General features: G+C 43.2%; 1 protein-coding gene across 4 annotated transcripts in view; it reads right to left on the reverse strand.

Moving 5' to 3' along the window:
* The window catches only part of Svil (supervillin), an 82,025-nt gene that overhangs the window by 17,178 nt on the left and 48,397 nt on the right, over positions 1 to 16,450 (reverse strand). For all 4 annotated transcript variants that reach the window (XM_090319092.1, XM_090319093.1, XM_090319091.1 and 1 more), the window contains 11 exons: positions 12,299 to 12,446; positions 10,791 to 10,880; positions 10,618 to 10,704; positions 10,095 to 10,272; positions 7,614 to 7,786; positions 5,676 to 5,831; positions 4,873 to 5,009; positions 3,711 to 3,858; positions 3,446 to 3,591; positions 2,669 to 2,844; positions 157 to 301 (listed from right to left, as the gene is read on the reverse strand). In XM_090319092.1, the coding sequence (XP_090175218.1) occupies positions 157 to 301; positions 2,669 to 2,844; positions 3,446 to 3,591; positions 3,711 to 3,858; positions 4,873 to 5,009; positions 5,676 to 5,831; positions 7,614 to 7,786; positions 10,095 to 10,272; positions 10,618 to 10,704; positions 10,791 to 10,880; positions 12,299 to 12,446 (1,584 nt within the window). The remainder of the gene's footprint in view (positions 1 to 156; positions 302 to 2,668; positions 2,845 to 3,445; positions 3,592 to 3,710; positions 3,859 to 4,872; positions 5,010 to 5,675; positions 5,832 to 7,613; positions 7,787 to 10,094; positions 10,273 to 10,617; positions 10,705 to 10,790; positions 10,881 to 12,298; positions 12,447 to 16,450) is intronic.

Raw genomic sequence — 16,450 nt, forward strand, 5'->3', positions numbered from 1 at the left:
GTGCTCTACCACTTAAGCCACAGTACTACTTCCCGCTTTTTCTATATATATGGTATTGGGGGATTGAACCCAGGACTTTGTACATGCAAGGAGAGCACTCTACCACTAGGCCATACCCCTGGTATAGCCCAAGTTTGAGGCTAGTCACTATCTTACCTTCTGTGGGGTAAGTTCCCCTGTGTTCTTCTCTGTAGGTCTCTTCAATTCAGTCCAATCTAGAAATTTCTCTTTGAACAAAATAGTCTCATTGTGTTCAGTAAGTCTCCCAAATATTGCCCAATCAGGACGTCCTTGTCCTTTCCTGAAAGATTGGAGTGGGGGAGAAAAGAATGCAGCTGAGTCGAGTCATGACAGACTTGTTACTGGTGCCTGTAATTCTAGCTTCTCAGGAGGCTGAGATCTGAGAATGTTTCAAAGCAAGCCTGGCAGAAAAGTCCATGAGACTCTTATCTTTAATGAACTAGCAAAAAGCTTGAAGCTATGGCTCAGTGGGCTCAAAGGGAGAGCGCTAGCATTGAACAACAACAATAACAAAATGAAAAGATAGTGTCTTTTAGATCGCACACTCATACTCACACATATACTCATGCATGACTATTTTTTTTTGGGGGGGGTCATGAGGCTTGAACTTGTCTTGGGCTGGGCTCTGTCCCTGAGCTCTTCAGCTCAAGGTTACCACCCTACCCTTGGGCCAAGCCCCACTTCCCGTTTTCTGTTTTCTAAAAGTTAATTGGAGATAAGAGTCTCAGGTCCTTTTGTGCCTGGGCTGGCTTTGAACCTTGATCCTCAGATCTCAGCCTCCCATGTAGCTAGGATTACAGGTGTGAGCCACCACACCCGGCTTCATGCATTACTAATGAAAAATGTCATAGACCACGAGTAGCATATTGAACAAATGGTTTGCTTTTCCTTATTTTACCAAGTAAGTGATATAGTGTTAGTTTTAGCCTGGAGCCTTGTAAAGGTTAGTGCTGATGTGCTTGAGGTGTGTGGTCTGGGCTTCTCTTGCATTCTAGAAAGTTCTTCCTGGGAATGCCCCTGCAAAAATCTGTAAGTAGGGGTATGACTCAATTGATAGAGTTCCAATTTTGAGCAAATAGCTAGGTGGAAATGTGAGGCTCTGAGTTCAAGCCCCAGGAACTGGTATGTGCACACCTTCTACTTGGTCAAGACCATAGTTCCTGATGTCATAAGCAAAAGCACATGAAGGAGGCTGCATGCTTTGATGGAAGATGGGGGTGAATGAAGTACAGTGTGCAATTATCCAAATGCCTTCATTTCAAGTCCTCAGTGGATTTTAGCAATCACATATCAACCATTAAGGAAAGATCACAACTACACTAAAAGGCTACAATCTCCATTAGAAAATGTCTTTTTCTACACACCTTACTCTGCAGACTTGCTAAGAGGACTACAGAAACTTTTATAGCTTCTTGTCTCTGGCTTCCACTTTAGAAAGCATCTTCTCCATGAAATGTAGTGCATTGAGTAGGAGACTGTAGAATTCAGTGTACGATCCTGACAGAAGGGCAGTGCCATTTATATGGCTTCCTGGGGACAAATTACTTCACCTTGGTACTGAGAATTGAACTCAAGGACTTGTGCTTGCGAGGTAGATGCTCTACCACTTGGGCCATACCTCCAACCCTGTTTTGTGTCAGTTGTTTTCAAGGTAGGGTCTTGCTTAATTCCCCAGCGGCACCGACTGTGATCTCCCTGTCTGGGCTTGGGGTGACAGGCAAGCATAGCTGTACTCAGCCACTGTCCTACCTCTGAAGCTGGGATAACAGGGTGTGCCTTTTCAACTAGCCTGTGGAAAAATGGAGTCTTGTGAACTTTTATACCTGAGCTGGCCTCAAACTGTGATCCCTGATCTCTGCCTCCCAAGAAGCTAGGTATTTATCTCCTTTTTGTATTTATTTGTTTGTTGGTTGGTTGATTGTAGGGCTTGAACTCAGGGCCTGGGCACTGTCCCTTGGTTTTTATGCTTAAGACTAGTACTCGACCACTTTGAGCCACAGCTCCACTTCTGGTTTGGAAAACGGTTGTTAATTGGAGATAAGAGTCTCATGAACTTTCCTGCCAAGCTGAATGTGAACTGTGATCCTCAGATCTCAGCTTTCTGCATAATTAGTTCTATAGGTGTGGGCCACCAGAGCCAGCTTCCTTCTCCCTCCCTTCCTTCCTTCCTACCTTCCTTCCTTCCTTCCTTCCTTCTTTCCTTCCTTCCTCCCTTCCTTCCCCCCTCCTTCCCTCCCTCCCCCGTCTCTCTTTGTCTCTCTCTCTCTCATTCAAAAAAGATGGATATGTCATCCTAGTTGCATCTTAAAGTCCCCTGGATGCTTTTAAGATACATAATCTGCACCCAAAGTGAGAAATCCCTGAGCACTGGCACATGAACAAACAAACACACACACAAAACACCAAATATAAACACCAAATGTCTTCCTGACAGCCATAACATCCCATATTTTTTCTATATTAGTGAAAAAGCTCAAGAATCTTTTGTGAATATTCCTGGTCCAAGGCTGGTAATCATTGTATGAAAAACTTCAAGCTCTGCTCTAAAGAGTAGCAGAGGGTGACTGGGAAGAATTGAGGCTGGCAGAGAGGGTCTAGGCCCTCTGCCCTCCATCCTCGGGGACTCAGCACATGCCTGTAGGGATACCTGGGGATGAGTGGATTACATTCTCCAGGGTCCAGAGGATTGATGTCACAGTTCTCGTAGTCAAAGGTTCCGTTCCATAAGTGCTTAGCCAGCTGAAAAGCTATTTTCCTTTGGGCCAAGGTGACCTCTTTCCCATGCCACACGTAAACTTCACTGCCAAAATCAAACACCAGGACCTGAAGAAATGGCAGAAAATAATTTGTCCACTTTGAGGATGGGTTAGAGAGGAATCAGGTCCCTGGGGCTACTGAGTCAGGTAGTGATGATATAAATCTAGCAGCATAACCAATACAGGAAAAGGGCCTGAGACCCTGTCAGCCAGACTTCTTATTCTGAATCTCCAGTTTCAGATTTCCTCTTCTGAACTCTTAAGCCATAACTTAAATATATATATATATATATAAATATATGAATTATTCCTGAAACTTACTTGTAAATTTTTTTCATCCTTTCACAAAATTCAACAGACAAGGCAAAGTAATATTTACATTTTGTGTAAAACCTATGCCCCCTCAGTGATCCATACTACCTCTAGACAATGGTTAGAATTAGTTTTTAGATGTGGAACATCTACAGTATCAATTGTAGAAGGCAATCATGGTTTGAAGTCCCACAAAGATATCCTAGAAGAGCTGCAGTGATGGACAATCAGCTAGAAAGCCAGATAACTTATATTGGGCACAAACAGTCCACAATGCTGGATAGCCCTAGGATGAGAGCGCTGGGTGTCTGTCCTGGTCCATGGTGTATCTGACCTGGGGAGAGCATTCTCCATACCTCTTTGGGCTGCAAGAGAGAGCATTTGGGCATCTTCCCCCAGTAGTCATCGTCGGGAACCAGCTTGTCCTCCATCAAACGGTAAATGCAGTTTGTTTCTATGATGGCTGTCTCATACAGTTCATCTTCTTTTGGGTCTCCAGCATCTTTGGGGTGAGAATAATAAGAAAGAATCACACTTGACATGGAAAAGGAGCTAGGGTAGAACAATGTACTAAGGGAGATAAGACAAGATAGTCAAGTTGTAAGGATAGGAAATTCTTACATTGGTAAGTGGTTTGGCCACCCAGAAGCTTCCAGAAATCTTTGGCTGCGTGAGTGTGTGTATTAATTCCTTCTTCGATAGTCTGGATATAGGTAGCTCTGCAACCAAGCTCTCTCTTTGTCTGAATTAAAGTCGCTAGTTCTGAAGCCTGAAAAGAAAGAGGAAATGCAGTGACTGTGTAAGAAAAGCTGATGTATACCAAGTCCAGTGGCAAATGTCACCATGAGAAGAGAAATAGTTGGTTTCTGAAAGTCTTGTAACCACAGGAGATGAAGATATTGGATGTTGAGTATTTTCAATAAAGTCAAGAAAATGGAAGCCAGGCACTGGTGCTTCACAACTGAAATCCTCATTACTCAATCCGGAACACGAAGCCTACTGGGCAAAACATCTATAAAACTGATCTTCAATTAACCAGCAAAAAGCTGGAAGAGATGCAGCATCTTTAACTGGAAAAAGCTAAGAGAGAGCAGAAGGTCCTGAATGTAAAGCCCAGTACTGGCACAAAAAAAGAAAGAACATATCACTTAAGGAATTGATATGGATGAGTATCAGTTCTTCCTAGCAACTAGTTGTCCATCTTCCATATTCACATATGAAGCTTAAAACAACTACCCATCCCCAGAAGAGTCTCACAGGGGTTCGTGGCAGAAGTTCATGGGTTCCCAGGATAAAAGGGCCTTTGACTGCTGCTGCTTCAAACTTATTTATTTGGGATACGAATAAACTAAAGGAGAACTAATGAACTCATCCTAAATCAACATCTCACAAAAGCTCTGAGAGTCTTCATTAAAAGCCAAGCCACGTGTCTCTGTCACTTGAACAAAACATTTGGAAAGCTTTGTGAGGATCAGATAGCCAGTAAAATAACTGTTGCATTATGGAAGAGTTAACTAAAGTATTTTGGTGGTCCATGGGTTTGAACTTAGGACCTCATGCTTGCTAAGGTAAAATCTCACCACTTGAACCATGGCCCTCAGCCCTTTTTTTGGTTTTAATTATTTTTCAGGTAAGAGCTTATTAAGTGTTTTTTGTTGGAGCTGGCCTTGAACCATAATCCCACCTCCACTTTCCAAATGGGAAGACAGAGGGATGATAGCTGGGATTATAGGCACAAGACACTGCATGTGGCCCCCACTAAAGCAGTGGTTCAGATACCTACCTTTGCCTTTTCGATGACATTTGCGAACTCTCCAACCCACAGAAAGCAGTACTGGGGAGACAGCAGAAGGAAGCAGTCCCCGCTGTTGAGTGATGAGGCTCGAGGCTCCACCAGCCTTGTTTGCACGTGTCTTCTTCCTGAACACAAGGCCAGAATCAACATTTTCCCTTGAGGCCCAAGGCAGGTGGAAGCGTGGCAGCTACAGATTGCCTATTCTAAAGGCTCTTGTCTACTAATATTAGTTCCCAAGACAGCACGGCATACAGAGGGATTTATCACCGTCAGTGATTACATCCCCTGCTTAGTGAACAGATGTGTCTGTGTCTCCCTTGCTGTTCACAGGAAGGGCAGAGAGTAGAGTCCCATAACCTTCATTTCCTTCCACATTCTCTTGATTCCATTCTGGTGCCCTCCTCCCTCTGGACAGTATAAAATCTCTGCTCACCTCAGCAAGGAGAACAGACTGGAGCTTTGTCTGAGGTCTTCAGACCCACCTGGTGCATGGATGGCAGGGTGGGAACATGGGAAGCGGGAGCCAAAACTGAGAGGCGGGAAGAAGAGAAACCTGAATCCAACTCCAGCTTTGGCACACAGCACGTGCTGTGACCACCTTAAGGACCTCTCAAAGCTCCCATGGGCAGCCTATTTCCTGCCTGGTGGGATTTGGTAAGGCAGAGGAGTTGTATTCTCAGAAAGCTTGCAAGCTGGGTTCCTCACAGGCAAGGAAGGGTGCAGGCAGGATCCCTAGTGGTTATCAGACAGAATTGATTAATGCACAACTGCCCTGGGCTGCTCGGAAATACCTTTAATCTGTAATAACATCAGCTTTTTGTAGGGCACAGCGCTGTTGTTGGAATTCTGCTCTGTCAGGTTGACGCTCCGCAGGTTGACATTGCTGAAGTTTTCCTTACTGGCTAAGCCAGCTAGAGTGACTTCGGAGAAGTTGGAGTTGGAGGACACTGGGTTGAAGGTGAACCATGCAGAGGGAAAGTAAGGTGTTTATTGAATTGACAATGTTTACCATCAGAAATTATTCCTAACCAACTCTTGATCTGTGTATTTTATAGTTATCTGAGGAGGGAAACATACTCAAGCTCGATTCTCTATGCCATCAAGTGCTTAATCACCATACAAAGAAATTAATTGCAGAATCTGAAGTATAAACTGCTTATGGGCAAGTACCTTGTGACTAAGTGAACTAAAGTAGTGACTTTAGAATTAAACCAGAAGAGGAGCTCACTGGTTCCAATTCCTCTGAAAGCTGTTATAACTGCTAACAAATCTCAGATGACAGGACTGTGCACAACAGAACAATGAAACCTATTAAAAGTCCTTTTAAAAGAGGGAGAAGAGGGGAAAAAAGGAAAGAGTAATATGGGGTGAATTAGATCAAAGTACATTATATGCATGTATGGAAATTTATAATGTATAATGTATAATTAGTAGATGGTAATATTTAGAGAGAAGGGGAGAAAAGAGAAGGAAAGGAGAGGGAAGAAAGGAGAGAGGAAAGGACAAAGAGAGAGAGAGAGAGAGAGAAGGAGAGGGAGATAGGGAGAAAGACTCAGCCATTTCATCTAAATATTGTGTTTCTAAAAAAATCTTGGGAAATCAAGTTTGTGAATCTATAGGAAAACATAAATTTTAAAAAGAAGATTCAAATATCAAAATTTTGCATGCTGTCACCTCCACTGTTTTGGAACAATGGAACCCCACATTGTTGGGCAGATAAAAGTAGGGGAGCAGGCTGAGATTTTGGCCTAGTGGTAGAGTGCTTGCCTAGCATGTACAAAGACCTGGGTTTGATTTCTCAGTACCACATACATAGAAAAAGCTGGAAGTGGTGCTGTGGCTCAAGTGGCAGAGCTCTAGCTTTGAGAAAGCCCAAGGACAGTACTCAGGCCCTGAGGTCAAGCCCCAGGACTGGCAAAAATACAAAAGCAGGGGATCTTGGCCTTAAATGGGAGCAGAGACCCAGGTGCCCATTCCCTCATTCTCCATTCAAGACCTATCCAAGCCCCTCCTATCCCACTCAGTCCCCACTCTGACCCTCAGCATCCTGGTGACCTCTATCCAGAATGGTTTGAGCCAGGTGCCAGTGGCCTGTGAAAATCCTAGCTACTCAGGAGGCTGAGATCTGAGAATCTTGTTTCAAAGTCAGCTCAGGCAGGAAAGTCCGTGGGACTCTTATCTCCAATTAACCACCAAAAAGCCAGACATAAAGTAGAGCTGTGGCTTAAATGGTAGAGTGCCAGCTTTGAATGAAAAAGGTATTGGAAAACATCTAGTTAAAGTCCCAGTATGGGGATATATACACAAACATAAAAAAAATACATTAAAACTAAATAAGGAGTGTTTTGAAAGTATTAGCTTAAAACTCTAGGATTAAGAACAATGATTTGAGATATTGTCCCATAAGGAATTCCATTGGCTACTGAACTAGAAGAAGTGAGGATTACTGTGTTTGGGTTCTAATGGGACTGAACCTGGATTGAATCACAAAATCCAGAATCATTTTTCTCCTCTAATCAGGATGGTTTTAAATTTCTCAGCTGAACAGATGATCCCTTTTGCCCCTGAAAATTTGGGCACTGGCCTGTGTTTATTCCAACTTATTCTTACCTCATGGATGGCATTTGAGCATCTTTACTGGCCTCCACAAGGCAGAAAATCAAAGAAACCAGTTCAACAATTGAACAGCTGGTACCCAGAGAAGCAGGGTGGCGTTTCCAAACACTCACTCTTTTCCACCTTCATCCGCTTGGACTCCATGAAAGCCACATTCAGTCTCTGTTCCGTGTATTCCTGGAGAAGATCCTCTCTTGCCGCCAACATTTTCAAGGGGTTTTTGGAAGCCTGGACTCGGCGCTTGGGCCTGACAGCACGCTTGTGCTCCGCCACGGACGATGTTAATCTGTGGGGCCAAGCAGAGTAGGATTTAAAGGCTATGTAACACCAGGCAGGCCTAGTTTGCTTGTGGATCTTGGACTTGGAGTACTGGGTTCCATAACAGTATTGCTTGATTTCATTATGGGCACAGCCTCATTCTTATTCACTGGATGAGAAATCATGGAATCTTGGAGATGAGATTGAAGTTCGTTGATTCAGGGTGTTCCTGTCTCAGCAGCCGAGTTCACATGTGTCCGTTGGAGTCTACTTCGTGAGTGTGTAGTGTTCTGTGGGCAGTGTGTTCTGCACTGGACAGCTTTAAAGGCTGGGGAGCTGCTCACACCAGGCCACTTCCTAAGTCTCTCTGAATGGGCACACCTGGGCACACTGCTGCCACCTGAATTCCCATGAAGCCAATGACCTTGGGTTCTAACCTTGCTGTCCCAGGCAAAGATTTCTTTGTACACAGATTTGCAGTTCCATGTCCAATCCTCAACTGCCGGCTTCCTGAGAGAAATAATCACCATATGTGTAGATGTGTGTGTGTGTGTGTATGTATGTATGTATGTATGTATGTGTGTATGTGTGTGTATGTATGTGTGTATGCATGTGAGTGTGCATATATGGGCCAGTACTGAGGCTCGAACTAAAGGCATTCTCCTCTCTTAGCTTTCTTTTTGCTCAAGGCTGAAACTCCCGCTTGAACCATACCTCCACTTCCAACATTTTGCTGGTTAATTGGAGATAGGAGTCTTTTGGGTTTGCCTGCTTAGGAGAGCTGCCAATCTTGACTCTCATATCTCAGCACGTTCAGTAGCTAGTATTACAGGTGTGAGCCACTGGTGTTTGATAATAACCACAATATTGAAGAAGACAGTGCAATACAAGTGGCTTGCAAACTACCTGTGATTCTCTGGCACTCCTTCACTTCTGTGGGCAGAAGAGCAGTCTGGGGAGCTGTGAGTCCCGTGATGAGATCACACAACACACTCCTGCTGTTACTTGCTACTTCCAAGTGCTCAAGTCTATGAGCAAAATTCTTGTTAATGTATAATATTGCTTGTGTGTGTAAATATACATATATATGTTTTAATGATCATGTGGAACTAAAATAATAATATTTGGTGGGGAGAAAATTGAGAAATGGTTAAACAACCATGGATCACAAATACCAATGTTATTTGAAGGCAGGGAATGGAAAGTTCTTTAAAGGCAAGAAGTAGAAACAAAAATGGAAATAAATTGAACAAATCAATAACATCTAAAAATGTAGTAGCCTACAGAAATTTTAAGATGACTACACATACTCCAGAGAGTCATTCAAATAATTCTGTGGGAAATAACAGAGATATGGCAGGTGGTTGTGGGTTTATCTTGCCTGGCTCGTGACTTCTGCATCTGGAAATGGCACGAGGGCTTTCCTTGGGGAAATGCACTTTACTTTGCCATCTCCCTGGATGGGTGGGATCTACATATCACCATCTTCTGGTTCTAGGCCATAATGGATGGCTTTGAAGAACTTGGGAAGCTGAAGCAATGAAAATAATTTCCTATTTTGTGTGTGTGTGTGTGTGTGTGTGTGTGTGTGTGTGTGTGTGTGTTCCAGTCATGGGGTTTGAACTCAGGGCCTTAAGATCTCACTTGCGTTTTTCACTCTACTTGAAGCCATGACACTCTAATCTGGAATTTCTGCTGAATCTAGTGGGAAGCCAAGTCATGGTGCCAGGTTGACAGTCTGATTTGGAGCTGGACGCAGCCACAGCTCCATGGAGAGTGAAGTCAGCTCATAAAGGAGACAGGTCACCTTCTGACAAGGCTCTGGAGGTTGAGATCCCACTTGTTTCCACTTGTACCTTTCAGCATGTAAACCTGTAATCCTTCCACAATGTTCTTTTGCTGAAGTTTGTTTTTCTTAGGTATTTCTATGGCACTTTTAAATGACAGAGTCCCAGTATCACAATACCTTTCCGGTAGGTTTGTTATGTTCTTGTAGGAAGAGACATTTCTGGACGTTGAGAAAATGCTCAGATCTACTGATTTTATGCAGTATTATAAACTAGGTAACCTACCTTTTCTCTCCCCCCCCACCAGTTTCCTAGTCACACTAATTCCGTGCTCTTCTCAGTGACACTATTTTGATATACTCGAGTAAACCTCTGTGGCACACACAGTGTAGAGGATGGGTGTTCCATCTGCCCAGAGTGATGATATGGCTACAGAGAGGTCAACTGCCATGACAAACACAGTGACAGAGTTCCTGGGGGAAGGACTGTGGGGACGAGGAAAAGGAAGCATTTCTTAGTGGAGGAAAAATAGAGGCAGAGACAACTCACTTGGGTGCATAAGGGTCAAAAATAACATCAAAGTCTTCATCTAACTCCACAGGACTTTTGGGGTTAGTAGAATCCACACTGCGGTAGAATTTAGCAAAGGTTTCGTCATCATCCAGCTTCATCACCTCTTTCACAGACTTCCCAGTGACAGTGAGGACCGTTTCCTGCATCCCACCAACTAGCAACCAATAAGCAAACAAACAACATGTGAATGTAAGAGGTTTAAAAACATTTTTTTTAGCATGTGTAGTATTGAAAGTCCCTGATTCAGTACATTATCAAGTGAATGAGAGTCTCCTATTCTAAACTGTCTCGATCACAGCTTTGGTTTTTGAAAGCTCACAGCAAAGATTACAATAACAAAATAATTAGTAACACAAAGAAGACAATGTAGCATCACAAAAAGCAATCAGAATTAGGATTTGGAGATTATGATAAAAAAGTTTTTTTTTATGGTTTTCTTAGTTGTTCATTGTAAATACAAATCATGATATGATGAAACAAAAGCCTGCTCTGGTTTTACCTTTGTTATTTAGCCTTCTTAGAAAGGTTTCCAGCTTGTCTAACTTCAGGTCTGATTCCAATTGCATATCTGGTCTGGCTTCAATATCTAATCAAGCAGAAAGTATCGTTAAGCGAGTGCTACTGAGAACTCCAACAGAAGCTCACAGTGTATCAGAAGCCCTGGGGACTTACCTTCTAGGGGTTTTGACACTGGTGTAGTACCCCTTGACTTACTGCACAGAGGGGATGATACTGGAGTTATGGCAGTGGGTGATGCCAAGCCTGAAGAACAAATAACAGTGATATAGCAGGTTAACTAACATTATTCTTGAAGTTTCTAGGATCCTATGTATTAATCTCCATGAGTACCTTGTATATTATACAATCCATGCTTGTGTATGTACTCTCAGACATATGTATCTGGCAGCTACCCTGCTTCTGCAAGGGCAACTGTAACTGTAGTTAGCATTTTATTATTTCTAAGGATTGTGCACTGGTCGGCTGATATACCAAATACACACTAGGGACACAGGAAAACAAATCCATGAGATATAAATGGAAAAAGAGACTGTGTCAAGCAATGAGAATGTACTTGAATGGAGTTACATTTCTGGGTGGCAGGGGCTACAGAAGAAGAGTAGTTGTACTATTGGAGAGAAAGCCAATTAAGATCAAGTTGTGAGCCAGGCACCAGGGGATCCTAGCTATTCAGTAGGCTGACATCTGCGAGCTGTGGTTGAAAGCCAGTTCAGGTGGGAAAGTCTGTGAGACATCTCCGATTATGCACCAAAAAAGCCCCCAAAATGGAGCTGTGGCTCAAGTGTTAGCTGTGAGCAATAAAAGCTCAGGGACGGAGCCCAGGCCCTGAGTTCAAGCCTCAGGATAACAGCACCATCTTCCCCCACCCCACACACACAAGCATAAGCTGTGTTACATTAGCCAAACATAGTCCTGGGTACTGGGATTACAGGGACAGTTTGGCCTTATGGGCCAAATAGTTACTAACCCAGAGAGCACTGATTCTTCAGAAGGAAGACACGGGAGAGTATGTGTTACCTTGATTTTATATTGTTGAAGATCACTCAACAATCCCTGTACTGTTCTCCCTCTCTACCAAAAAAAAATGTGGTTCTGAAAAAGAATGTGTTAAGCTGGGTGCTGGTGGCTCACACCTGTAATCCTAAGCTACTCAGGAGGCTGACATCTGAGGATCATGGTTCAAAGCCAGCCTGGGCACAAAAACTCTGTGAGACTATTATCTCCAATTAACCACCAGAAAACCGGAAGTGGGGCTGTGACTCAAAGTGGTAGAGCAGTAGCCTTGAGCTGAAAAGCTCAAGGACAGCATCCAGGCCCAGAGTTCAAGCCCCACAACCGACCAAAAAAAAAAAAAAAGATTTTGTTGAAATATTCTTAGCAGATTTATAATCGTTTCTGAAATCTACAATTGCACTGGACGTTCCGATGGGAAAGTTTTGAATTCGTGGTAAATTGAATCACAAATTAATTGTGTGGGTGATCCCTAATGATGGTTATGAAATATTTATTAAGACTGGCACACAAAACCCATAGAGAAAATAGTCACCTAACACCACGATGCTTCTAACTTCATGTTAAAACAACAACAACACAGACCATGTCACCTCTGTGGTGAGCACGTGGCACTCCCTTGCACACAGTGTGTGTGCACTGGCTCTGACCTTTCTTCACCATTCTTCCGGCCACTGTGAACTGGGTAGAGTCATTGGCAGCGCCTCTGCCCTTTGTCTTCCAGGCTTCCTCCCGCACTGTGATGAGGTGTTTCCTCTCCTCAATCGTCATCTGGCTCTCTCGACTTTCTGTACCACGCTGTTTACAAGAGAAAAGAGAGAGAGAGAAATATCCAAGTGTGAGATTTAGTCTGAAGCATCTTATGAATGAAAGAAAAAGAAGAACACATAAAGTTGCTGTAGAGTCTTTCCCATCTCCATGAACCGTGAGTGCATCACTCACACAGACCATGGGAGTCTACACAAGTCTACCCATGTGACTCAGACTGGGTTAGGAAGAAGTGTCAGTAAGTTTCCTGGCCTTGGCACACTCTCCTGTCTGCAGAGGTTTCTTAGGGACAGCAAAGGCAGCCAGGTAAGTCATGGCAGTGGCTTTAGGCCACCTTGAACTTAACAACTGAGGGTGCCTTGTGCACAGACATAACCTACATAGATAACATTTCTACCTAAAAGATGCCTTTAAAGATTTCTCCTTGTGCTTCTAGAGAAACTTGCTGCTTTAGTTTCTAGGCCACTGGGCCTGTTGCTGGGAACAGAGTAAACCACTAAGGGGAATCTGGGCTGAAGAGGGACCAGCAGAAGGACTCTGCACCAGGACTGGAACAGCATGACAAGATTATGGTGGAAAGTGACAGACAAGATCGCAAGCAATCAGGGCAAGCTGGGACAGAAAAAAGGGGACACGGGATATATCTAGGGCACAGGATAAGGCAAGAAGCAGGAAGAAGAAAGGAGGGAAGGAAGAGAAGGAAGGTTAGGAGAGAAGTGGAGAGGCAGAGAGAGGAAGAGGAGAGAGGAAGAGAGAAAAGAAGGGAAGGGGGAGGGCAGAGGTGGGAGGAGAAGACCACAGAGCTGGGTCTGAGAAAGAAGAGAGGAAATGGATCCTAAGAGCCTCCCTCTGGAAGGCTACACGGAAGTGAGTTACTCTTGGCACAAGGTCTCTGTCAGCTGCCAATGACATGGTTACCTTTGTGGCCTTGAGGGACACCATTTCTATATTTGCTCTGCAGTTGTGCCTGAGCATTCCTTAATTCATTTCTGCCAGTTCTCCAGCTGTTCCTCCTTCCTGAGGAACGTTTGCTGGATAAGATCTCATCAGAGACTGAAGTGATTCAAGGCCTCTTCCTGACCTGGGGCCTAGGAGAGCCCTGGGCGGAAATACATCCCCAGTGCTCAGGAACTTTTCTACCTCCATCACTTTCCTTCCTCTACAGGAAGTATTTCCAGAGTCATGAAGGGCAGAAAGAAAGTAGAGATAGTCACGGTTAATTTTTTAAAACTATGATCATGGCATTCCCAATCATCTAATTTTAATTCTTCACCAGACCATCACAGCCGGAAGTCATTTTGAGATCTTTGGTAATTTAAATTAGGTTAGGAATCTTGTCCTACAGGAATAGGATGACTAAATGAAAGACATGATCCTGGCTTAGATATTTAGTGGGGTAAAAAAGGACAGTATTAGGGGGAACTGATGCAATGTGAATACAGATGTGAGTTAGACAAACATTATGCCAATGTTAAATTCCTTGTCTTGATTGTTGTATCACTGTATTGTGGTTATGAGGGAAATTCTTTGGCAAATATACATTAGAATGAGCACGTCCATACACATACACACACACACACACACACACACACACACACACACACACATACACACACACACACACACACACATACACACAAAGGTACACACATTATTCATGGACGGAAGAAGGAGAGAGAGAAAATGTCCATAATTGTTGGACTCATTAATACATCTATCTCCAATATCCAGGGTGTGGTACTGGAGTGTATAAATGACTCAGAGAAATGTTATTTTTGAACCAACAATTGAATTCCCAAAGCACATGGATGGCCCTAGAACTCCTTCATGCTCGGATGATGAAACTATTGTAGAATTTAGAGTTTCTGTTTGTGTGACATATCTAAGGCAAGAAGTGATGTTCTCTCCTCCTCTGTAAATTATATTAAGTACACACGTTTTTATGTCTCTACAATTTCTACTTAACGCGGATACTAATAGGGTTGGTGTCAGATCCCCTGATTCCTGCCAATTGACTTTCCATGGCTCCTGGTAAGGGAGTTAGAAATATGAGGTTTAGGAATATGAAAAGAGAGGCAAAGAGGAGGGCTATAGAAGTGGATATCTGTGTGTCTGTGTTTATGTGTCTGTGTGTGCATGTGTATCAGGGAGTGAAACAGGTGGGCAGAAAGGAGTGTTTTCTCTTGCGACAGAGATTTAGTAGGAAACAGGCTAAAACCATGTAAAAGATCCATCGGTAAAATGTTTCAAATTATTGCTGGTGAGTTAGTTCCCCTCCCACATAGCCTGAAAAACAATGAATGTAATAAAATAAGAGTGTAATTGACGTGTGTTTTTGAAGACTAGAGTCTATTGAGGGGCAAAACATTTCTGCAACTAGAAAGCTTTAAGGAAAGAATATTTTGTGATATAGCTTTTAAATTGTCGTCTTCAATCTAGTTAAACTCAACTGTAGAAAGGAATGATGAGTGCACAATGTTAAATAACAGAAATGGAAAGAAGAAATGGAAGTGTAGCCAAGAGATGATATTTTGGGTCATGTTAGGAGATTTAGCTTTGAGTACTCCCCCGGAGAGATTTGAGTGTCGTGTCAAGCATACAGCCACAAGGGGACTCAAGGACAAGGTCACAGGCATCTGCTCAGACCTCAGAGTAACCATAGCCACATATCATCATCAGCCAGTGAGGAAAATAAAAGGATGAAATAAAGCAAAATATTATTCTGGTTCAACCGTGAGGCTTGTGAAGAAGGAAAGACGGTGTGATGTTTCTGATTCTATTTACACAAAACTTGTGTACTACATGAACATGTTACTCTCTTGGCTGAACCTTTGTATTGTTAAACATGAAGACATCAGCGTGCTTCAGGAGAGAAAAAAGGAGCAACCTGACCTCTGAGTGCTGGTAAGCTACTTTATAAAATATTCCCATTTGTCCAGGAAAACTTAAGGTAGCTCATTACTTCAAACTCATGATCCTTCTGCCTCAGTTTCCCAAATCCTAAGAGCTCGGATTACAGACAAGCATGTGTCTGTAATAATGACACATACATTGCCCTAGGTAAATGTTATTTTTCTCTGAACTTAAAAAATATGGAGAAAAGAATTAAGTGTGGAGTTGTATATTTGTGATCTCAGCACTCAGGAGGCAGAGGCAGAAGATAATGAGTTAGAGGTAAACTTGGGTTACAGAAAGAAACCTTGTCTTAAATACACCAGAAAGGGAGGGAGGGAGGGAGGGAGGGAGGGAGAAGGAGAGAGGGAGAGAGGGAGAGAGGGAGAGAGGGAGAGAGGGAGAGAGAGAGAGAGAGAGAGAGAGAGAGAGAGAGAGAGAGAGAGAGAGAGAGAGAGAGAGAGAGAGAGAAGCAGAGGGAGAGGGAGAGAGAAGCAGAGGGAGAGGGAGAGGGAGAGAGAAGCAGAGGGAGAGGGAGAGGGAGAGGGAGGAGAAGAGGAAAATAGGTCCCATCTTCGTGGATGAGATGAGTCAATGTTATCTAGACATCAGTTTTTCCCAATTGAATCGATACATTTAAGAAAGTCTCAAAAGTCACAGTCAAACATTTCACAGACACAGACACCCGAATCCTAAAGTTTATATGAGGGGGTGAAAGACTGAGTATGGACAACAGAAAACTGAAGTACAAAGTCATGAGGGTCAGATTAGGTACAGTGAGGAAGAGAAGAAACAGGAGTTACGGGCTTATCATTTTTCTTTCACCAGGACTGCTATAACCCCCGATGATGTCAGATCATCTCCTGCTCCTCACTGCGTCTTTCTCCCTGGGCTTCGCACATCTGGGATTGCCTCAAGTATATCATATATTCTGCCAAGCTAAGCAACACCACATCTTAGTTGATTTAGAATAATTAACACTGTAGTATATTATGGAAGTTCCTGACTTAACATAGGATTTAATGCTCAGTGAGTAAAACAGGGAGCTTGCATCTTAAGCTAGTTTCATGACTGTGACGGGTCAACACACGTAAAAATCACACAATCATAGACACACATACACACACAAGTGCAACTGCAAA

This window comes from Megascapheus bottae, chromosome 26 (assembly GCF_031878675.1).
Source record: "Megascapheus bottae isolate mThoBot1 chromosome 26, mThoBot2.hap1, whole genome shotgun sequence".
NCBI classification, from domain to species: Eukaryota; Metazoa; Chordata; class Mammalia; order Rodentia; family Geomyidae; genus Megascapheus; species Megascapheus bottae.